Source organism: Periophthalmus magnuspinnatus, chromosome 7 (genome assembly GCF_009829125.3).
Source record: "Periophthalmus magnuspinnatus isolate fPerMag1 chromosome 7, fPerMag1.2.pri, whole genome shotgun sequence".
NCBI lineage: Eukaryota > Metazoa > Chordata > Actinopteri > Gobiiformes > Gobiidae > Periophthalmus > Periophthalmus magnuspinnatus.
This window is the reverse complement of record NC_047132.1, coordinates 30,405,625-30,430,845: the sequence shown is the minus strand read 5'-3', so window position 1 is coordinate 30,430,845 and position 25,221 is coordinate 30,405,625. Positions and strand designations below refer to the sequence as shown.

The 25,221-nt window shown below is 37.4% G+C and overlaps 2 protein-coding genes across 3 annotated transcripts in view; both read left to right on the top strand.

Annotated features, from left to right (window-relative positions):
* Nucleotides 1-4,931, top strand: part of espn (espin) — a 115,104-nt gene extending 110,173 nt beyond the window's left edge. Inside the window, 3 exon segments of the mRNA XM_055223152.1 lie at nt 2,767-2,845; nt 3,267-3,288; nt 4,781-4,931. Coding sequence (XP_055079127.1) covers nt 2,767-2,845; nt 3,267-3,288; nt 4,781-4,925 — 246 coding nt within the window. The 3' untranslated portion in view covers nt 4,926-4,931.
* Nucleotides 4,932-12,379: 7,448 nt separating this feature from the next.
* arhgef16 (Rho guanine nucleotide exchange factor (GEF) 16) overlaps nt 12,380-25,221 on the top strand; it is a 41,064-nt gene continuing 28,222 nt past the window's right edge. The window contains exons 1-3 of one of the 2 annotated variants that reach the window (XM_033970066.2): nt 12,380-12,547; nt 16,810-17,480; nt 20,754-20,805. In XM_033970066.2, coding sequence (XP_033825957.1) covers nt 16,911-17,480; nt 20,754-20,805 — 622 coding nt within the window. In that variant the 5' untranslated portion in view covers nt 12,380-12,547; nt 16,810-16,910. Of the gene's footprint in view, nt 12,548-13,060; nt 13,198-16,809; nt 17,481-20,753; nt 20,806-25,221 lie in introns of those variants that run through there. The other variant, XM_055223154.1, reaches the window with a different exon arrangement.

Genomic DNA, 25,221 nt, shown 5'->3' with positions numbered 1-25,221 from the left:
GCAACGAAACTGAACGAAATTGCATGAAAAGACAATATCAATAAAGCGAAATGAGCTGATGTTTGCGACTCCTCGGTGTTTAGAGCGTTTCCTTTGAAGATTAGCTTAAATAGCCCTATTAGCACCCCCCGCTGACATGCTATCTGCGGCTTATGGAGTCAGAAGGTCACCCCAGCCTCTACCTCCGCTCACAGGAGGAGGAGAGGTCAGACGATGAAGCAAAGTTTATGTTTGGATTTAGACTCGTTTGGTTGTACTATTTCGCCTTCAGAGCAGTACTAACACTGTGTACTTTAACCGTGATGTCAGATATTAAAGTGTTTAAGTTCAAACCAGGGCTGAAGAAATAGTTTTTTTTTAAATCCAAACTAAATCAAATCTTTTCTAATTGTTAATGATCCGTAAAAAGGTTCAGAGCCAGACCTGTGTGCGGTTTGGAGCAGAACTTCGATTTTTAGGATTAAATGTGACTATTTTTGTATTAAAAGGAACTAATTCAAACTGTCTTGTTTACGCTCATTAAATTAAGATTGGATGCCAAGTTTAAGAAGTAAAAATGAGGAAAAAAGTCATTATTTTTCTGGCCCATGTGACTGAATTTAGATAGAAAAGAGAACGAGAGAGTCGCTGCTTTTGCATTTTTCCTACAAAGTCAATACTATTTACTATCTAAAACTATTTATGAACATATTTTTTGTCTTATATAATAGGTTCCGCTGTGTTTGGTCATGTAAGAATAGCTTTATATTTTAGAAGTCTGCAATAATGTCATGCAAAACAAAGAGTCCCACATAATGTCACTGCAATGATCTCAGTCCTTAGTCTGCCATCTAGCAGGGGTTTTTGGTACTGCAACGGAACAAATAAGGGTAAAGAACTTTTTTTTTTTCTTTTTTTTTTTGTGGTTATTATTTTTACAGTTTGTCAAAAAAATAAAAAATAAATAAATAAAAAACAAAGCATCAACATAAACAATAATGGCTGCTTCAGAAATGCACATCTTGCCATGGGATCCACTGAATATTTATGAAACAGATTATCTTACCTTTATGTTTCCTGGTACAAGGAAAGACAAATGCAAATGTGTAAAGTATCTGGTCAAGTGAAGATGAGTAATCCAAGATGGCCGCCCTCTTCCCATCACCCACCTGTAATTACAACCTGAGAAAAGACACCACGAACACGTTAATGTCGGAGATAAATAGTTTTATCTTATTTCTGTGGTGTAAATAGATGTTTTTGTTAAGACTGAGGCGCTTGGATTGTACTTTAATACCACAACGGCTGGACTTGTACTTGTATTTGCTAAATGAAATACTGAAATATGATTCAGGCGACGTAGACGGGTCATGGTGGTACTTTCAGTTTAACTTGACTCGTTGATTGGTTGAATAAGTCACATATATTTTACTGGTTAAACTGCGACTTGTTTTCTTTAATTTGTTGTTTAAATCGTATAAGTTTGTGATGTTGTGATGGTGTTTTTAAGTAATTACTGAGTCCAACATAGTATTTTAAGATTTATTTATTTTGGTTGTTTATATTTTATTAAATTTTTATTTTTTTATTTTTTTTAAAGACAAAACTAAACATTTTCTTCATTAATTACAACCAAAAAAGGATTGTGCTGAAGCGGCGTGTTTATGTGAGAGCGTCCTGACCGACACAAAACTCCACAAAACACAATTTATTCACTTAAATTAATATTTTAAACAGATGTCTTGACTCTTATAAACCTACACCAAGATATATGTGTGAATTAACTCATGTTTTAAAGTTTTTTTTTAATTTAGACGTTTTTTTTTTTACTTTAATTCATCATTGCTCATTCCATAGTTTTATTCCTCAAACAGACACATCTTTGTCACATTCGCTCTTATTTTACTCGATTCAAACTGAAGTAAACGTCTTAAGTTATAACGACTACTTTTTAATTTAAAGAAGGACTGAATTCCTAGGGGAAAACAGAACTGTCAAAATTTTTAACTTAACTATATCTGTAAATTTTAATATATTCGCTTTTATAAATATTTCATTAGTCGGATCACGGAATCCTGCTTTATTAATTATTCTTATTGCTCTTGTCTGATGTTTAATTATGAGATCTACAATTATAGTTTCCACAGTATGGCATTAAACCTTTCTATTTCTATGGCAATACGCAGACAGACGACACCACTAGGCCAAGTTACTGGTCAGTTCTGTGGAAAGGCGACCCCGTTCACAGTAACTTTGCCTGTTTTCCAGTGTGTTTTTCAGCAATAAAAATCACTGTAATTGAATAAATGAGATACTGTGGCACCAGAATTACAGACAAAGCATTAATATCTCCATGGAGACCTGAAAAGTTACATATTGCAGCTTTACGTTTTTCAGTTTTATTTGATCCATGGTCAGACGTGGGGAGGGATAGACCTCCCTCATTTTGGATGAACTGGTTCTTTGACATGTTTGTAACAGTAAACAGACAGAGTTTGTGTGTTTGTGTGAGTCGTCGCTAACAGCTCTGGCCCCGTATCCCCCCTCTCCCCCTCACCCTTCCCCCTCTGACCCTCCCCCTCGCCCTCCCCCCTCTGACTCTCCCCCTCGCCCTCCTCCTCTGACTCTCCCCCTCGCCCTCCTCCTCTGACTCTCCCCCTCGCCCTCCTCCCTCTCCACCTCCCCCTCTGACTCTCCCCCTCGCCCTCTGACCCTCCCCCTCTCCCTCTGACTCTCCCCCTCACCCTCCTCCTCTCCCCCTCGCCCTCCCCCTCTGACTCCCCACAGGCCGAGGAGGAGGCGGCGCGTTTGGCCTCGCTGCCGGCCTGGAGGAGAGACATCATGAAGAAGAAGATGGACGAGGAGAGGTGAGTCACCACAGCGAAGTTTAGGAATAAAAGCAAGACAGGGTTATCTGTGTAAATGTTTAGTACTGGTTTAGTCCATGTTCAGTCCTGGTTTAGTCCTGGTTTAGTCCTGGTTTAGTCCTGGTTTAGTCCCGGTTTAGTCCATGTTCAGTCCTGGTTTAGTCCTGGTTTAGTCCTGGTTTAGTCCCGGTTTAGTCCATGTTCAGTCCTGGTTTAGTCCTGGTTTAGTCCTGGTTTAGTCCATGGTACTAACTAGATTAATACAAATATTTATTCAGACTTTATATTTTTACAATCTGTCTGTTTACGTAAAGAATCAGTGAAATATTATCAGTTTTATCATTAAATGTTTTATATATATTTTCATAAAATGTGTCTCAGGTGCAGATATTTACTCTGTGTTTCTTTTGTCTTTTTCCTGATGTGACAGGGAACAGAAAAGGTAAGAACAAAAACACAGAGCACATTTGTAGATAAAGTCGTAAAAACATTTGTATTGAGTCTGGGCCAGTTCATTAAGAGTAAATTAAACCATGAACTTGAAGTTACAGTGTTAAAAGAAGTATTCCATTTTATTACTGAAGTAAAAGTACACATACCAGTCCAAAGTAAAAGTGTCACATGAAAAGTAAAAGGATTAAAGTACTTGTCTAAAAATGTACTTAAAGAGTAAAAAGTATTTGACAGATTTTGAGATCCAGTAAAGCTTCAGATGTTGTGTTTTTGATTTGTGCTGAATTTTGTTCAACAGAAACAATTGAATTATTGTTTTTTTTCTCGCTTTTTATTTATGAACGAGAAAAAAATAAGCCCTGGGCAAAAATAAACTCTCAGCATTTTCAGCCAGTCTCAAACAATAATAAAAAATACTTTTACTTTTCAGTCCTGTTCAAAAATGTACTGGAGTAGAAAGTATATGTAATGAAGTAAAAGTAAAAAGTATCTACTTAAGTAAAGTACAGATGCCTAAAATGTATACTCAAGTACAGTACTTTACTACTTCTACTGTTCCGTTCCACCATGGTCTACTCAGTACATTATCTGTTATCATTTATTTGTCCTTTTACATTTAAGACTCTGTTTACAGAGACAGTAAATAAACATGACATCAGTGCGAATCTCAGGACGTTTCTAAATTTAGTGTTTGTTTGTTTTTATCTCATTAGAATTTCAGGCCATTTATTTTTTATTACACTGAATAAACATGTGCAAATATTGACACAGTAAATGATTTGATCAGTAGGTGGCTCTGTCCTACTAGGCCTTGGTTTAGTCCTGGTTTAGTCCTGGTTCAGTCCTGCTTTAGTCCTGGTTTAGTCCTGGTTTAGTCCCGGTTTACTCCCGGTTTAGACCTGGTTTAGCCCTAGTTAAGTCCTGATTTAGTCCTGATTTAGTCCTGATTTAGTCCTGATTTAGTCCTGCTTTAGTCCTGCTTTAGTCCTGGTTTAGTCCTGGTTTAGTCCCGGTTTACTCCCGGTTTAGACCTGGTTTAGCCCTAGTTAAGTCCTGATTTAGTCCTGATTTACTCCTGATTTAGTCCTGCTTTAGTCCTGCTTTAGTCCTGCTTTAGTCCTGCTTTAATCCTGCTTTAGTCCCGGTTTAGTCCCGGTTTAGACCCGGTTTAGTCCCGGTTTAGCCCCGGTTTAGACCCGGTTTAGCACTGGTTTAGCACTGGTTTAGTCCCGGTTTAGCCCTGGTTTATCCCCGGTTTAGCCCCGGTTTAGTCCCGGTTTGGTTCTGGTTTAGCCTCGGTTTAGTCCTGGTTTAGTCCTGGTCATTTTATTAAGTAAAAGTCTCTTACTCTTAAAGCCGACTAAAGTAAAAGTATTAAAGTACCTGTTAAAATTAGAGTAAAAGCTCAGATCTGTAGACGTCCTGTGTCTCATCACGTCTCATTCTGAAGTTTTACGTTTATTTCCTTTTCTTTGCTGTAGAAAAGAGGAGGAACAGGCCAAACAGGCTAAAGAGATGGAGGAGAAGTCCGAGCTGGAGCGCATCCGCACGCTGGGCTACGACGAGACCAAGCTGGCTCCATGGCAACGGCAGATCATCCTGAAGAAGGGGGACATAGCCAAATAGTGAACTGCCCCCCTGCCCCGCCCCCGCTGCTACTGCCCCAAGGCCTTTGACTCCGCCCACTTTACACTTTCACTCCATGATGTCGACTCACGAGAAGTTTGGTCCAAAAGCGGCGCTGAGAAACCCCTTGGATTTTAGTGTTTACTGTAACATTAAAGCCACACTGCGTAACTTTTTTTCTGGTAGAAGGTGAGCCGTGTCTTTGCCGCGATGGAGATGGAGATGTTACTGCTTTGCCTGGAATGTTCCGCAGTAAAGCACTAAACATGTATCTATCACAGTATGTACAGTATCTGCTTGGAAAAAATGAACGTGACGCTATCGGGCGAAGTTACAGCCAGGTCAGATCTATGGAGAGGCGATCCAGGACGCACCTCAAGGTATTTTTGAGCAATGGAATTAAAACCGAAAAGGAAAGAAACGCTAATGTCGTAAATACCGTATTTTCTGGACGATAAGACGCAGGTTTTTTTCATAGTTTGGCCGGAGGTGCGACTTATACTCTGGAAAATACAATAGATAAGTTTAATGCCGTACTGCGCAACATTTTTTCTTCATCATTATGCATTTTTTGGCTGGTACGGCTTATACGGTGGTCCCTCGTTTATCGCGGAGGTCACGTTCTAAAAATAACCCACAATAGGCGAATTTTGTGAAGTATTAGCTTTATTTTTTACGATTATTCTTTATGTTTTTGGCTGTAAAACCCCTCACCACACACTTTATACACTTTTCTCACACAGGCGTTAACATTTCCTCACATTTCTCTCTCGTTTAAACTCTCTCAAAGTTCAAACCTTCGTAGGCGTCTTTGTCGGTGCAGAACGTTTCATCGACATTGTGGGTTTTGTCGGGGAGAAAACAAATCGCAAACTTACAGCACTTCAGAGTCACACTGCGATCCAACGTTTATGTAAATTTGTCTGAACACATTCTGTACTGGACAATAAGTCGCACTTTTTTTTCGTAGTTTGGCCAGGGGTGCGACTTATACTCAGATGCGACTGATTATTACTCCAGAAAATACAGTAGATAAGTTTTAATGCCATACTGTGGAATGTTTTTGGTTCATTATTCTGCTTTTTTTTTTTGCCTGGTGCGACTTATACTCCAGTTCGACTTACAAGTTTAATGCCATACTGTGCAACATTTCTGGCAAAGCTACAGCATCTCCTTGGAAACAAGCGTGTGACAGACCTCAAACGGAAAAGTTACGCATTGCTACTTTAACAAATCTAACGACGCGCTGATCTTTCCGCTTCACTTTCGGCTTTCAGGCTTCTTTTAAAACGTAAAATAATCTTATATTTTAACAGAAAAGAACGGGCTGAAGAAATGCATCATGGGATTAGTGATTTAGTGAATTAATGACGACATATTGTGCTTGTGTCTCTATAGTTCTCATCTCTGACATCCGTGGATCATTTTGTTGTAATTTGCACATTTTAAATCGCAATATTCATCTAAAACGACTTAATAAAGCTGATTTCTGCTTTAGAAAACGGCGGCGTCCCATGGGAGCTGACGTCGCCGTAAACGTCATCACAACGAAGCGCCGTGTAGCTGTCGGCGCCCCCTATTTGTACCAAAATAACTACGAAACGCTGCTGAATCCTACGTTTATCACCAATTAACAAAATAAAACAGAAGAACGGAGTGCGTACGTCAGTGGGCGTGTCCCAGCGAAGGCAAAAACGGGAGTTAATCGACAAAATGGCGTCTTGTCGCTCCCAAAACTCCCCTTAAACGCTCCCAAACCAATATTTTTAAGAGGCTAAATTAGAATTAAACAAGTATAACCTGATTTAAAGCTCCATTTTGCAGAATAGATTTGATTTAAAACAAAAACGCAGCCAACCGCCCGACGGTCCCGGACGTCATCTGGACCCGTCACGCTCATAGTCATTTACTTTAACAGTGTCATAGTTTCACTTTTGTTTCGGTTTAAAGTTTTTTTTTTTACCAGAGTAAGTAAAACCAAGTGTTGAAATGGAAAGATAAATAGAAAGTCTAGGTTTATAGAAAAAAAATATTATTCTATTTCCTGAAAGTTGCAATATTCCCCGTTATCGTCTTTTAATGGACTAAATGTTAAGCTACGTCTGTTTCATCATGAATGTGAAGTGTCGTGTCACGTGTCCAATGCTTTTATGATGTTATGTTTTAATAATGAGTCTTTTAACCAGAGGTGGGTAGAAACTCGAGGTCGATCCGTGTACGCGTTAGCCGATATACTGAACCGATATTTGGACGTTTTAGCGCAGACGTGTCAAACTCAAACTGAACAAAATTAAAAACTGAGACAAATTCACTGGCCAAACTCAATATTTACTGAAAAATTAGCTTCTCTGTTGTGTCTCTCTGTGGTAATTAATTTGTCCGAGGTGACTACTAGCTTGGTTGCTAAATCTCAACAGAAAAGGAGGGGCGCTTGCCAGTCTCGACTACACGCCACCGTACTAGCAAAGCATCCTGGGATTTGTAGTATTAGTGGTACACGCGCTAAACACCAGCAGGACAGCTCTAAAGCACATTTGACATGATCTCACCGGCCAAATATCATTACATCGCGGGCCAGATTTAGCCCCCAGGCCTGAGGTTGACATATGTGTTTTAGCGTATCAGCTCCAGCAGAGGGCGATGTTTTGTATTTGGTCATTCTGCTGTTGAAAAAATACTCACAAAGCTTTATATTAACACTTTAATACGAAGATATAGCTGCACAAAACGTGACTACACAGCTGTTTTAAAGGTTTGTGGTAAAAAAGAGGTTGTTTAAATGACAAAATCTGCGGAAAATAATCAAAATCCCTAAAAAAATATCAAAAAAAATATATCAATCCATAAAATATCGGCTCTCTGGATTTTTAACAATTGGTATCGACCATGAAAAAACTCATATTGGTCCATGTTTTGTAGAAAAAGTTTACATTTACTCTGAAAAAATGGTAGTTTTATCCCACATTTTTAACATTTCATGTATTTCGAGCACATACATTTAACGCACATTTCACAAATTTGTTCTTATTTAAGCTCGAAAAGGAGTGGGAAGAAGAAAACGAAGTCAATCCCACCCCTCAAAATAATTATTTCAAAGCGTCCAAACGTCTAAATAATGTGTAATCTCCCCATTATGTAAAAAAAACATTCACGAGCAAAGACCACGGCACAACAACGGAATAAGAAAAAGATATTTATTAATGATTTGAACAGATGTGGAGGCTGCGGAGAGACTCGGGACGGGGGCTTGGTCTCAGGAGGTTAGTCCAGTCGATTCAGGACCCCCCTGTTTCTCTGTAGATGTTGAGGTTTTAAAAGAGCGTACACGGGGCTTCTGGGTAATTAAAGGCGTGTTTGAGGTTCGTTGTGGTTCGCCGGAGAGGAACGGAAGTTTGAGGCGTGGTCCCGCTTCTGAATCTCAGCCAATCCTAACCCTAATAACTCAAATTCTTTGAAAATAACCTCATAATTTTTAGTTTCATCGCCGCAAATCATGAAAAAACGATTAAAAACATGAACACGACCCAACTAACCAAGCGCCAAATCCGTTTTAAACTCATTTCTTTCTGATTTAAACTCTAATATTCCCGCGTTGTCCGACTCACTACCCCACCTCTGCGTTAAACGGCGGGACGGGGAGCAGCGTCTCATGTGCGAGCCCTGTGTCCTGTTGCAGCCTTTGCTCCATTAACCTGCAGCTTCAATATTGCATGAGCAGATCTGATTACAAAGCGCAGCCGCCATTTTCAGACGGAGAAAAACATTAACATCAATCATTTACCGCCCCCCGACACCGCCTGTGTTTTAGCCATTGTCCCGTAGACTCTGTTACACTCGCGCCGGCTCCAGTTTGTTACTTTAATCCTGTTTTGCGGCAGCTATGTGCACACGAACGCCGTTTTCAAATGTTAAATGTGTAGAGGCGAGTTTTAAAGACGTTTTAAGGAATTGGTGCGTTGTTGTTGTTGTTGTTGACTTGTTGCACGTAAATATTCAGTTAAATTTATTTTTGTAAAGTCCAAAAATCACAACAGCAGTCGCTTCTTAGGGCAGAACGTGAGAATTTTATTTATTTAACCGACAGAAAGTTAGAAAATCAACAATGAAACAGAAACGGAAAACAAGCAAATGGAGAACTGTCCCAGAGCGCCCCCTTCCTTCTCGGCAAGAAACTAAAAACAAAACAAAAAAAACACAAAGATTGAACTTAGCGGCAAAACGTTTCCAAAATTCTGCTTTGAAAGGAACGGGATTTTCACTTAAAAGGAAGTGACACCGCAAAGAAATCGCTTTTTAGTTGCATTTATGAAAAAATAATAATAATAATAAAGTGGGCGGGGCTGATTTAAAGTCATTAGACACGGGTCACGTCTCAGTTTGATTGGACGGCTGCGCGTTTTGAGGTACTGTTCGAAGGACCCGGTTGACGAAAAGTGCTCCTCCGTCGACCGTAAAGATCGTGCTGAAACGGGACGGATCGACCACTGTCTGCGCGTTTACGTTACATCGTTTACGTTACGTCACCTAGCAACCGTGAAGGTCGCTGACTAATGAGCTAGACGTGTAAAATGTACTCCGAAATAATTGCAGTTTTATTTTTAATTCTTAAGAGTCGAGGCGTCATCGTCGCAGCCGTTTATTTCTGTTTAGACTGGACGAAGTGAGGAATGAATCTTTCCCTTTGAATATCAACAGACAAATATAACGTTATAGGTGATTTTTTTTTTCCCGAATTGTAGCGAGTTTTACACAACTTTAAAAAAATACACTTCGTTTCTCCCGTAGAAGAAGTCACGCGCGGTGCATGATGGGATAAAGCTCGAATGCTTTGTTCACAGTCCATCTCCACGGAAACGCAGGGCACATTTGTCGACCGCATTCGTCGGGTGCATGAAACGGGACAGGTCTCGCCGCGCCTGGAAGTGACGTAAGCGGTCTTCAAACGCAGCCGACGAGCGTGAAACCGTCGAACTGAGACACGACCACGGTAAAAAAATGAAATTAAAACACCTCTTCACCTTTATACCTGCAGTTTCCACTCCAAACATCTAAACCACAGCGCCCCTAGAGGCTGGAGGTGCACAACTGAAAAGCTGTAAAAATGGCTTCTACATTAAGTCTGGTAAAGTCTTTTGATATGAGATCATTTTGAAGACATAATAAGTATCCTTTATCGTAGCGTAACACACCGAATTTCCAAATTTTGCCAAAAAACAAGAGCAAAACGACGGCGGTCTCAACTCTTAAAACCAAACTCCCAAACAAACCAGTAACGCCACAAGTGTCACATTCAAACGCAGTAAACAACAACAACACAAAAACAGTCAGAAACAACAAAACGGGTCAACTATGAACTAAAAAAAACGCACAAAACATCAGATCAGTACAATATTTTATCTCTAACGTTACTTGTGTTCACATGGAAACACAATTTTGCCCGTATCGCTCATTCTTTAGGCAGATAATAATAAATTAATATGGTTTTAATGCAGGTTTTTGTTCAAATATATCGAGTTATAGGGTCTAGTCGCTAATAAAAATGATCTGGTTTAACATTTGTGCGTTTACCTTTTGGATATTTCACGGTAAAAACGCATTTTAATAGGGGAAAACTCGCCTTTGCAATGAGTTTTCGATCATTTTAAGCATTTATTTTCCAGCTGGTGTGCACATAGCTCCTGTTCTCACGTCTTTTTCCAAATCTCATTCTAGTCCGTAGTAGTTTGTTCTTGTTATTTTTGCTCTTTTTTCATGTATAGGTGTTTTTACATAAGTTTCAAACGATCGTAAATGTAAAAAAAAATGCCATCTGGAATTACACTCCTTAAATAAATTGCTCTGTATGTTTACGACAGTGATTTGGATTCAGTTGTACCAAATGTTTGTGAAATCAGACCAGGATGTGCTGTGCTCCTCATCGGATGCCATATGATGTTGAAATTGAGTGATGCTAACGTCAATGCCATTTGATTTTCTATAAATATATGAATTGTGTACATAGTGACCCTGAGAGTTTTAACGATGTCCTTATTGCGTTATGTCTAAGCCTTTGCTAAATAGAAAAGGATTAATAAGTTATATTTTCAGATTGTTATATGAAGATGATAAATAAATAAATCTTTAATCATTAAGCTGCGGTTGGAGGCTTTTTTTGTTTAAGTTTTCATGTGCGTGGAGTCATCAGGCCATGTTCTTTAGTGATTTATGTAAGAATAAATAACAAAAATAACAAAATATGAAATTATAGTTTTGGTAAATCTCCACTTTACGTCCTGCAAATGAATGAGATATTAATGTTTTTATATTTCAATTAATGTCGGCTCTTTTGAGCAGTTCCTTGGCGTGAACAGTTGGAACTGGAGCTCAATTTTTAAAAGAATCTCATCTTTTTCTTTATAATTTTTGTGCATTTTTATCCTGATTAACGCTGAACCAACAGAACAATCATCATAACAAAGTACAGAAGCAGAGCAGGCGATGCCAGCTTTTTGAACAAACAAAAACAACATATTTGGCTTCATAATAACTGTTTGTAATTATTATTCTTGTAGTGCATTAGATTATTTAGATTCTGAATCAGTCCAAAGGGTAAACTCACTCCCACTGTCAGTTTAAACCATTTTAAACACATCTGACCTTGGTCATGTCTCTGTGAGTAGTTTGTAGATAAAATTTGTTATCACACTGACTTCTGTCATATAAACTCAAATAAAAAATAAAAGAATCAGTATTTTGAACGGCTCTTTGAAAGAAACAGATCCAAAACATTCGGATCCCATAAAAGAGCCGAAAGTCCCATGACTAATTGCAATGTATCTTTAGTAAATATTAGCTGGCCAAAGATTGGGAACATTTATTATTATTGTTGTTGATGTTATTTTATTTATTTATTTTTTTTTTAAGATGCAATGCGTCAAAGTGCCCGCCAGAGGTCGACATAGATCAACCAATCACCCTTTGGAGAGAGATCTTTTTTAAATATTAGCTGGCCAAAGACTGGGAACTTTATTAACTTTATTATTTTTATTTTTATTTTTATTTTTATTTTTATTTTTATTTTTAATATGCAATGCGTCAAAGTGTCCGCCAGAGGTCGACATAGATAAACCAATCACTCTTTGGAGCTCTACTCAAGCAAGTTAATAAGTGGGTTAGCTGAAGTAGAGAAATAAATGCATGACAAACAGTTATATAGAGATTTTAAATGTATATATTAGTTTGATAATAGAAACATAATGATCTTGTCTCTTTAAACCAGGACTATGGGGTCTATGGTACTTTGCCTTACTGCATTTCATTTTCAGGCTAATCCTATTTAATCAATAAAATTACTACTTCTCAAATGAAACTAGGTCTTTTCGTTCAGGCTCAGCCACAGTGCCAGATTTGAAGATGATTGATAGGTTCACCTGCAGTGACGTGCGCAGCCCCGTGTTAATGGGCGCCTGCAAACAGAGGAGGAAGTGAGTGAAGCCTGAGAAATATGTGTCAGAGCGAAGGGTAAGCACCGAGGCGCGGCCAAGACGCACTGGACAACCGTCTGCGCTCAGGAACCACGGCACCGGGCTGGGACATACCTCCAACACACCGGATTCAACCGTGCGTAAAGTTAACACGCACAGGTAAGATTACTGTCACCGCTGTTGTTGTTGTGCATTGTTTAAGCTGCTTGAACTGCGTGTCACCTCGCTGTTAGGAACCTTGGGAATGTAAGTAAGGCGGACATTTTTCCCACCCCTAATCCTTCTCCCGCAAAAGTTATAAGGATTGTCAGGAAACAGCAAAAAGAACTTGGAAATTCTGTGCGTAAAGTTAGATTTTCAGCCTCTCTCAACAAAAAACTCGCATTGCATTATTGTTAACCTGGATTATTTTGTGATTTGTTGGATTCCAGGCATCCAGGTAAATGGCTGAGGTGAGAAAGCAGTTGTTTTCTGTGCATGACAAGGCTTATTAAGTACATTAGAATAGAAAACGCCCACATTTGCTCCATGCGTCGTGCGTAAAACCACAGTTATAAACCTGTTGCGCATTATGGATACGTGGTTAATGTGTTTCCTTTTGTTTTGGTACATGGATTTGCAGATGCAGCTCTGAAGTGTGTTTTGTGTGGGTAAGTGTGCTGAATGAGCAGGAGCTGTGACTCATTGGTTTTGTCCTCTGGGTTGATGGGACTGACACAACTCTCCCGAGAAGGGAATTAAAGCCCGGGACGTTTTGGTTTTGGCGTTATTCAACAGAAATAAGATCATCTCACTTAGGGTCGTCTCTGGTATGTGCAGGTCACTGGAAGACACTTTGAAATCTACTGTACTAATCTGCTCCATTTAAGGCTCTGTTTCAGGCACTGCTTTCTTTGCTTTTTATCCAATTTCTCCTGCTAAAGATTTCCTTGTAAGAGAATTTTATACAGAGGTAAAAAGTTACTCAAGTAAAAGTAAAAGAATCACATGAAAAAAATCTACTTAAGTAAAAATATTAAAGTACCTGTTTAAAAATGTGCTTTAAGAGTAAAAAGTAAAAGTATTTCACACAAGTTTTAGCGTAAATGTAGTGATTTTGATTCAGCATGAGACATATTTTGGTCACAGTAACGATGCAAATCTTAATTTTTTTTTCATGAATTTTGTCAGTTTAATTTAGTTTTGGTCAAAGCCGAAGGTTGAAATCGTAAACTTGAGTCAGGATTTTCCACGAACATAGTAAAAATAACCCCTGAAATCAAAGTATTTTTTACTTTTCAGTCTTGTTCAGAAATGTAGTAGAGTAGAAAGTACAGATACAGCTCTCAAATGTAGTGAAGTAAAAGTATCCACTGTAAAATGTACTTGAGTAAAGCACAGACACATAAAAATTAGACTTTACTACTTCTACTTCATTACCTTCCGCTGCTGCCCATTTTTCCAGTAGTTATTTTGTAAAAGTTTGAAGAACAATCAACATTTTCAGTGAATATTTTATAGATTTCAGAGTGGCACACACTTTATCTGATCTTAATCAACTAATTCCAGTTTTAGTTTTGACCTTCCGGACTCTGTATGTCCAAAGAATCGATTCCCAGATAGAATCAAAACTAAAACTCATTGATTGACACATTTAAACAAGGATCAAACACAAATGAATCATGTAAATGGGACAGAATTGGAGCTTTCTCTTGGTTTTGATCTGGATTTACATCAGAAATTGTAAAAAAACACAGGGTAACATTAAAAAAACGACTGTTATTTTGTCATTTTAAATGGTTTTTCATTAGGCCTGTCACGATAACACATTTTAAAAAGCAATATATTTCTTAAGTAAATATAGACGATAAACGATGATGCTGAAACTAATTTACGCCACTGACACATTAACCAAGAGCAGATTTAAACCACAAAAACTATTTCAAATCTGCAATATTAAAACAAAAACATGAGCTGCAATAAATAATCAGCAGAATGAAACACTTTAGTTCTTATTTTGCATCTATAATGAGTCTTAAATGTCATTAATTCAACTTTTTACAGCTTAAATCTTATCATAGTGCCAAAAAAATAACACAAAATATCCCAGTAGTGCGAAGTAAATGAGCAAACAAATAAATACTGACCAAAAAAATACCATCCCAGCTTCATAAACTGAACGATAATAGTCATTTTAGTGATAGGTTTAGTATCCATGGGTTTCAGAATGATGAAAATGGTCAAAAGTCCTCAAAATGGCACCGTAAAACATGCAGCTGAACCCCATGGATACTGCCTTTTTTCCTAAGTGTTGAAATCGAGTTGTAAATGTGAGAATCCTGACAGCGCGGCTCGTTCTGTAGAACCAGTTTGACCTTCTAAAGCTGCAGAGTTTAAACTGAAACCCGGGACTAGCCACAACAAAGTCAGATGGAGGAACAATGACCTCTCGAATATGGAGCATTTATGTGAAACTGCTGTCACTGCTGTTGGAAAAAAAAAAGTTTATGTGAAGTGGTTTTCTGCAGGAGTAAGAATGACAATGACAATATAATAAAACATAACCAGTTTTTATGGATTACAACAGTGAGGAAGAAAACTGCTGATAATAGTTTTTTGATAAGTGTATTTATTTATTATTATTTTTATTATTTTTATTTTTATTTATTTATTTATTTTTATTTATTTATTTTTTTATTTATGTATTTTTTATTCTTATTTTTATTTATTATTATTATTAATTATGATTATTATTATTAATTATTATTATTAATTATTATTATTATTATTATTATTTATTTATTTCAAAGTTAACATATTAGTTCAAGTGACATTTTGCAACACTTAGGCCTGTCACAATAATCACTACATCGACTTATCTTTCAATTATTATAAATCGAACAGTCGTTTTTGTGGAGGGACTTTTTGTTTGTTGTACTGAGACATTTTTGTTATTTTTTTTTTCTACAATATCATAAGATTTGAGTTGTAGAAGTTTGAATTATGAACTAAAATGACACAGAATAATTACTCCAGTGTGTCATTCTGCTGTTCATTTACACAGTTCACAGATTGTAACAATAGTGCACATTTAAAACACTTTTTTAATGGTTTGGTTTCAATATTATCGTTTATCGTCTATATTGACTTCAACATTATATCACACTTCACAATGTGTTATCGTGACAGGTCTAGCAAGATCGTAAAACTTTAGTAACAAAATGTGTGTGTGAAAAGTGAATAGGTAAAATCCTCCAGGTAAGACAGTTCTGACCAAGTCCAACTCAAGACTGTTTATGTAAATGGGCAGAGCTAATCTGCTGGTCTGCGCTTCCAGGTCCATCGACACTGGCTCCAGTTTGTTTATTTATTTTTATTTATTTATGTATTTATTTGACTGGGACAGACATGATGTAACATGAAAGTAAACAGACCAGATTATAGCCAAAGGATCATTTCCATCTGTTGACCCTTTTGTGACCCCAGCCCCTGAGACAAGTTGCAAATTGCACATTCCATTCATTGCACATTATACTTATTGCACAGTTCCCATTATTGCACCATACAAAATATTGCAGATTCCATCAGTTTGGCCGCCGCTTTAAGAGAGACATATTTACATACATGTAAATAGAGACATATTTACATACATGTAAATAGAGACATATTTACATACATGTAAATATGTCTCTATGGAACACTTAAAATCACATTGCTACTATAAATGAAGCATGTTTGGTTTGACCATAACCAGTTTTTCATTTGAGCTTTAAAAGAAGTGTACATGGGACATTCTCTCAGGGTTACAGTGAAACTATTCCACCGGTTCCCACGTTGGACAGATAATACACTCGTCTGTGGGGGTCAGCAGGTCACCTCACGTCGCTCACGTGGTCCTTGCTAAATTGTCTTTATATTTAATGTACTGCTTTAAAAATGGTGGTACGAGGGAGTGTAGGAGCTTAATTCTCTTAATTCACTTAATTCAATTTACATTAGAAAACTGTGGCCCCTGCTGCTGTCAGACTCGTCATTTTGGTCTTAAATGTTTGTATTAACCTGCTCTACGTGATCCTGGTGTTTTTATTTCGCTATTGTGTTCGTAAATCAAGAAATGAACATTAATAACAGACAAATCAGGCGCCTCCTTTCCCCGAGGTCTCTCCCGTTAGCGTTAGCAACAGTTTTGATTGACAGAGTTGCTAAGCGTTTGCTCCCTGGTCCCAGCGATGCGAGCAGGAAGGGGGCGTTACCTTCAACAGCCTCGCTCCGGATTGGCTCTTTGGTTGCTATGATACTCGTGTTCGGAATCCCAGATATGGATTCTGGCTCCAAATTCGCCGCTATAACCGCTAGCCTCGATTAGCGTCATTTAACTGGAGCCATTGAAGGATGAGTCAAATTTCTACCACTGACAATGACATTTCCTCTGTGTTTTCCAGCTTCCCTGATGTGGTAGTTTCTCGATCGCTGACTGGACCAATCAGAGGTGTCCGTTAAGAGGATACAGGAAGTAGGATCAGTGTCCCAATCAGGAAGAACAATGGGTGACCAGGCCCCGATCATCACAGAGAGCTGCTTCACCACCGTCCTCCATATATCCGAACCAGGAGATGAAGACTACGGACTACAACACCAAACCCTGCCCCAAATCAAAACCTCCACCGCAGAAGAAGAAGAAGAAGAAGTGGAGGAGGAAGTGGGCGATGTGGTGGACCGGTTGATCGTGCCGGACATGCCCATTTTAAGCACAAACAGCCCAGCGTCTCAGAAAACGGGCAAACAACAACTTATCCCGAAAAACTTAGCCGTCTCGAGCCGACCCAAAAACAGACACCACACGACCGTCGTCACTTTCCCCGTGGGACTTGAGTTATCCAAAAGCGGGAACGAATCCAAGAGCAGACTGTCGGCAGTGGGTCCCGAGGTGGGGTGGGACGAGTACGACAGCGATGGCGACGGGTTTGGGTTCAGGAGGAATCGGAGGAACAAGTCGTACAAGGCGGCGGTGACCGAAGTGGGATTTATAAGCAAAGGAAGTGCGAACATGCTGGCGCCGGTGAAGGAGCGGAGAGCGATCAGCCCCAGTCCGTCCAGGAGCCCGGGGAGAAAGGTCAGGAGAGGATTTATTTATGTTTACTACTTTTTTACGTCTTATACACGCACAGAAAACATCAAATATATGAAGTTTGGGACTGTGTAGTAAAGAAAAAAAGTCAAATAACTCCACTACTGCTAAATATATTCATGTATTCTATTTGTATATGAAATTTAGAAAGTTTCAAGTTACTTTTAGAATATTTTTTGAGGTCAATACTACTTTTTCTTTGCAGTATTGAAGTATTTCTGGGTTTTTTTGAGCTGTAAAGTTGAATATATCACATCGAAGGCTCATTACAGACACAAACGCTTTACTTAAGGGTTGTATTTTGGTATTTAGTCATTTCATTTCATTTTTTTTTCTTTGTTTACTACTTTTTACATCTTGCACACTTACGGAAGACATCAAATATATAAAATAAGAAGTATGTGACTTTGTAGTAAAGAAAAAAAGTCAAATAACTCCTCTACTACTAAATATATTCATGTATTCTATATATATATGAAGTTTTAAGTTAGTTTTAGAATATTTTTTGGGGTCAATACTACTTTTTCTTTGCAGTAGTGAGATATTTTGGGGGTTTTTTGAGCTGAAAAGTTGAATATTTAACATCCAACACTCATTATAGACACAAACTAATTACTTAAGTGTCAATTTTTTAATATATTGTACATTTAGAATAGTTTTTTGGTGATGATTCTGCTTTATGGTTTAGTTTTGATATTATCGTTTATTGAATATATTTACTGTGCAATTTATGGCGCTTCAAATGTGTTCGGTCTGTTGTTAGTGTAATAAACACGTCATACTGAGTAGATTCTGTAGTAAAAGTAAAAGTACAAAGAGGTAATGCAAGTAGAACTGAAATCTTGGTAGTTTCATCTCAATTGTTCCAGGTTTAAACACTTATTAAATATTTATACTGTAAAAAATCACACAAATAAGACAAAATGTAACCTGTCTTTATACTTTTAAATGGTCTTGATGTGTTATGAGAGCACATGAGAACTTTAAAGAAAAGAAAGAGTTATTGTGTTAAAAATGACATTATCAATCGTCTAAAAAGATTATATTTGAGACAGATATTTGCTGGAGAGTCAACTTTGACTCACAGCTGAACACTAGCGAGCTCACGGTGTCTCAAAGCTAACGGTCACTTTTATTGAAATCATAAAACATAAAATAAACAACCTATGAAAATTCAAATTAATTAACATAAAGACTACCCATTTATTTATTTATTTATTTTTATTTTTTTTATTTTTTTATTATTATTATTTTTTAAATATGTAGAATAGTTCAATTTCTGGTGTTGTTTTGATATTTTTTATTCTTCAAAATTAGCATTAGTGTTAGCATTAGCATTGAGACACAAACATGTGTCTCTGTCACATGTTAAACACGACACAAATAAACTGAATACTTCACCACTGACATCCACCTGCAGCTCCCTGCCCACTGTCTGACCCCTGACCCCCTAACCTCTGACCCCTGACCCACTCGCAGCTAGTCCTGGTTTAGTCCATGTTTAGCCCTGGTTTAGCCCTGGTTTAGTCCTTGTTTAGTCCTGGTTTAGTCCATGTTTAGTCCATGTTTAGCCCTGGTTTAGTTCTGGTTTAGTCCTGGTTTAGTCCATGTTTAGTCCTGGTTTAATCCCTGTCCACTGTCTGACCCTTACCCCCTAACCTCTGACCCCTGACACACCTGCAGCTCCCTGTCCACTGCCTCATCTTTAAATATTTATTAACTGTAGTTTAACTCTGCAAAAACCTCATAGAAACATAATCAAACAGGAAGTAGTGACGCTCACAGTGAGGTTGGTGGCGCTGTGGTGGTTCATTTTTCATTATTACAGATGTTTTCACTTCTATTTTTATTCTGACACAAAAACAAATGTAAAAAAACTTTGAATGAACTTTAAACCTGGAACAACTGAGGTGAAAATCCCACGATGTTACTTTCAGTTCTACTTGCTCTCTGTTTACTGCTATTACCACAGTCTGTTTTAACGTAAATCATTAACTTTAAAACTGTAAAACAATCCAATACTGAATGCACAAATATTAATTTCAGTTCAAGTTTATTTACAGGCCCAAAGCGCATTTAAAACGACATCAGCTGAACCAAAGTGCTTCACATAAATGTCAATAAAACACAAATATGACACGATAAATAGGAAAAGAACAATAAAACACCAAGATGTCCTGTGTGTAGATGGTGTTAAATGCCAGGGAGGAGAGGTAATTCATGCGGTTTATACTCTGGTTATTCGTGCTTTGTATAAATTCTATCTATATATTTTCTATCTTTTACATCTGCACATTAGAGGAATCGCTTTTTAGCTTTAGTTTAAGTATTTGATTGATTTTTAAACTGTGTAGTATTTCTATCTCATACAGAAATAGAATGTGAACTAAGAAAGGGAAGTTTATTTGTACAGCACGATTTGTACACACGGTAATTCAAAGTGCTTTACAGAATAAAAAAGACATTAAAATCACAATACAACAAATCGAAACATAAATAATTATCATAAAATTAACATTATAGGAGAAAAGTGCAGAATAAACCCCTTTCAGTCACATTCACAGATAAACAGAACCGTCTGAGTCTGGATTTAAACATGGTCAAAGTCGAGGTCTGTCTCATCCAGGTTTTAACTGCAGAAAACTGAAACACTGATTTCCCATGTTTAGTCCTGGTTTAGTCCTGGTTTAGTCCTGGTTTAGTCCTGGTTTAGTCCTGGTTTAGTCCTGGTTTAGTCCTGGTTTAGTCCTGGTTTAGCTCTGGTTTAGCCCTGGTTTAGTCCCGGTTTAGTCCTGGTTTAGTCCTGGTTTAGTCCTGGTTCAGCCCTGGTTTAGTCCTGGTTTAGCTCTGGTTTAGCCCTGGTTTAGTCCCGGTTTAGTCCTGGTTTAGTCCTGGTTTAGTCCTGGTTCAGCCCTGGTTTAGCCCTGGTTTAGTCCTGGTTTAGTCCTGGTTCAGCCCTGGTTTAGTCCTGGTTTAGTACATTTTTAGTCCTGGTTTAGTCCTGATTTAGTCCTGGTTTAGACCTGGTTTAGACCTGGTTTAGACCTGGTTTAGCCCTTGTTTAGTCCTGGTTTAGTCCTGGTTTAGTCCTGGTTTAGTCCTGGTTTAGTCCTGGTTTAGTCCTGGTTTAGTCCTGGTTTAGTCCTGGTTTATTCTGTAAAACACTTTGAATTACTTTGTGTACAAATTGTGCTGTACAGATAAACTTCTTGTCTTCTGTCGTCTTCTAGTTTCAAATACTTTTCTCTTTTTGTGCAGAGGACACTGGGGCGAAAGAGGAACCAGAAGCAGCGTGGATCGTTCAAAGACGGTACGTCACAATCTCACTAAATTTAACTGGGAACTAAACACAACTGGAAAATCCCCATCAGCTTTAAGTCCAGTGAAGGAGCTGATATCAGGAGTACACAGGGCGGAGGTACTACTTCAGTAAAAGTACAGATACCGGAGCAAAAACATACTCACGTGAAAGTAAAAGAATCACATGAAAAAATCTACTGAAGTAAAATCATTATTAAATGGACTTAAATAGTAAAAAGTAAAAGTATTTAGTGCAGATTTTGAGGTTTTATAAAGATTCAAATGTAAAGATTTTGATGAATTTTGTTCAACAGAAACAAATTAATCGATCGTTTATTTCCGAGCTGATTTTACTTGGATATTTTAGTTCCTCAAATTATGAACGTGTTAAAAATAAACCCCCAGCTTTTTCAGCAAGTCTCAAACTATAATAAAAATACTTTCTACTGCACTACATTTTAGAACTGGAAAAGTGAAAGTACAGACACTGCTGGCAAATGTACTAAAGTAAAAGTATCCTCTTAAAAATGTATACTTAAGTACACGTTTCACCACTGCAGCAGGTCCACACTACACAGAAAAACTTCTTACCGGAACTACAGTATTCTCTGAAAAATATGTTCCAATTATATCTGGAGTTTTTCTAGTAAAGTGGTGATACTCAATATAAAGTTTAAAGTTCTGTAATGTATTTTAAAGGTTTTATTTACTGAATTCTGTCACTAAATGGACATCAGTTTAATCTGCGTCTGTGAAATAAGGACGATCTGTTGTGTTTGTCTTACAGTTCAAATAATACACATTTCTGATACTTGTACTTCTTATTTCAATCATTTTAAATCCATCCAAGTGAAGTCGTGTTTAAGTTTTCTTTGTTGTAAAAATATAACAAAATGTATTTTTCAGATGCGATATAATTTGTTGTGCTTTTAATGACAGAGGAGTAAACGTACAGCCACTTCTTTAGCGTGACTCATCTTCCATTTTTATAAAGTAAACAAAAGTAAAACAAATACTGGGCTCATATTACGCTATTATCTGATCTACAGTGTGTTATAATGTCGTTTTCTCATCACAAACAGACCTGGAGTTGTGTTTTTTTGTTTCATTTACACATGTTTAACTCACAAACCCTGCGTATTTACACTGAGTTCTTCTCTCAGACTGAAAAAAACTCTGTTCCACCTTGTGATGTCATCATGTGGTGATACAGGAAGTGCTCCGCTGTGTTTTTAAACTCCATACACCTTCATTAGGATAATTTCCGCTCTGGAATTTCCAATTTCTACTGAACTAAAAGTAAAAAATAAAAAAGTAAAAAAAGCTTTTAACTTGAAAACTACCACTTCATGACATCACAAGGGGGAACAGAGCGTTTTGAGCTTTGGAGATTTAAACAAAATAATAATAAAGTGTTACTCAAACATGTGTGAATGAAACAAAACACAACTCCAGGTCTGTTTTTGAGGAGGTAACAGCATTATAACATGACTTAAAGCTCACAAGAGTCAATTTTGTGCAATATTTGACCTTTAAAGATACTTATATTAGCACAAAATATAAGTATTACTGTACATTGTGAATAATGTCGTCATGAGTTTGTATCTTTTGTTTCTAAAATCCTCACTGTGTGTTGTGTGCGTGTGCTTTTATGCTTCAGTGTCGTACATTAGACTTGGCGTTGGATTAAAACGCTGTACTTAATTGATATTCCGGCGCTCCAGGTGCAGCTGTGTGTTATTCCGAGCTCTCCTCCCACTCACTGTGACCTGTGTGGAGGCGTCGTCACGTTAACTCCGCCACGACTTTTGGCTGTGCAATCAGTCTGCAACCTGTACTTTTACCCCTCTAGTATTATTATTATTATGATGTCAACTCAGGTCAAGTGATTATGGTCAGAGGGAGAGATGGGATAGTAATAATATTGTTTCTCGTGAATGAAATGGTAGAAAATAATTGTTAAAAAGCATTAAAAAAGGATGCAACTCAGTTTGATACAACATCTCTTCCCTAAGACACAGTCAAAGCCTCTTTCACGTGTTTCAGTGTCATTATCCGTCTACAATCAGGCATTAAAGGCACAAATTTAAAAAAAACTTCATTATCACCACTGTAAATCCTAAGTAAATATAAAATGTTCAGTTATGACAATTTAATTTTGTATTCAAATCTAAGAAATGTATTCAAAATTATGAATAATGCAGCTCCAGCTACATTGAAAACATTTATTAAACTTTCTTCTGAACAAACTCTCCCTGATCCACTTTGTCGCTGTGAACCGGAATTGTATAGTTCCACAAAGATCCTCGGCCTTTGCTCAGTCGCCTTTTCTTTTCAAACCATCAGACAGAGAATCAGCTCCAGACTTTGAAACTGATTGTAGATTTGAATAATTTTATTAGAAATTTGAAAAAGCACATTTTAGGTAACCACAACTACTGTGAATCATGAGGGTGGAAACATCATGCTTTGGGGCTGTTTTTCTGCAAAGGGCTAGTTAAATTGTATTGTTCTGCCTCACTGATTTTTTTTTAAATGGTTTGGACTGAAGGAGACAAACTGTATTGGACATGGGGACATTTATTGTATTTTCCTGCTAATGTCAATGATGAACTGTTTTTTTATAATGTAATCGTAATGAAATGTGTATTTTAATGTGTGTTCACCTGCTCAGGGACTGTACGTGGAAAGCAGCAGTAGCTAAATCTGGGACAAATCATCTTTTCTTTTGTAAGATTAATGAATATGTACATGGCCCCTGACAAATAAAGGATAAAGAAAGAAAGTAGAAGGAAAGTAGGACACTATATATAATCACCAGAATGTGCGGAACAAACCTACTTCTCCCTCATGATCTTTTCTAGATAATTGCTGTTTCCACTTATAACAAAGCACAATACTATAACAGCCGTTAACATAGAGAATCTATTCATGATTTATCAATTATTGTGATATAATCGTTAATCACATACTTTGGCTATGAGAATCGTGACGGCAAATTTTAATATCGTCCCAACCCGAGTCAGAGGTGGAACGCTAAAACTAAAAACACATAATGTTTACACTTTCTGTTTGCAGGCTTGGTCTAAGTGCTACTAAGTGTGCACTGAGTCTGACTTAGCGTAGTCATTCAAGCCTCTAATGAGTGATTTCACACATATTAGCGTCCTGGATAACTCTATTGTTTTCTTTGTTTTGTTTTAGGTCTGAGGATGGAGTTGTAGATAGAGGATAGATGATGTTTGAGGCCCCCATTTCTTTTGCTTCCATCATACGTGTATTATACAGTAGGCCTGTCATGATAATCACTATATCGACTTATCGTTCAATATTTGACAGATGGAACGATATTTTTGGGGGTCAATATTTATCCTATATCGTGTGTATTCATTTGAGCTGTAGAAAGTTGAAAAAAAAAACAACTTCAGTGACTCATTATAGATTGAAACTAATTACTTAAGAAGTGTCAGGTCATGTTTTTTTTTTTATATTGTACATTTAGTGTAGTTTTTTGGGGGGATAATTCTGCTGTGTTTTGGTTTTAATTGTATTGTTTATCGTTTTTACTTCAGGAATACATCAAACTGCTAAATGTGTTATCGTGACAGGCCTATATAAGTGCTGCAGACGAGCAACAAACAAATGAAATATTGCGCAACTGTCAACCTATTTGACACTGAGACTGAGAAGTAGCGTTTCTAATGTACCGCTTCTGCTTTAAGACGGTGAAAGTGCAAAAAAGCAGCAAGTTTCCGACCTAAAACTGACTCTTGTGAGGTTTAAGTTATGCTCTAATGCTGTTTCCTCCTCAAAAACAGACCTGGAGTTGTGTTTTGTTTCTTTCACACATGTTTGAGTGACACTTTATTATCAATCTGTACATCCCCAAAGCTCAAAATGCTCTGTTCCACCTTGTGATGTCATGAAGTGGTAGTTTTCAAGTTACCTTTTACCTTTAGTTCAGTAGAGTTTGGCAATTCCAGGCACTGAAATGATCCAAATGATTCTAGTGAAGGTGTGTGCACTTCCTGTATTACCACATGATGACATCACAAGGTGGAACAGAGCGTTTGAGAGCAGAGTTTTTGTGTTAAACATGTGTGAATGAAACAAAACACAACTCCAGGTCTGTTTGCGATGAGGAAACAACATAACAGATCAGAAAACAGTGTAATATACGAGCTTTAAATGTGTAATTTCACTTATTAAGCAAAGGAATAAAGTTATTTAAAGATTTATTGAAAGTCGTCCCATAGATCGTTAAACGTACTGACCTTCCATCCCCACAAAGTCTGAAATAATCCAAAACTTAATATAGTGTAGGCTACTTTTATCTTATACCTGTAAATGATTTGAATCAGACTTAAAGACACTTAAAAATTTATACAAAAAAGAACTTTAGTTGTTCCACTTCGAAGCCAGTCTG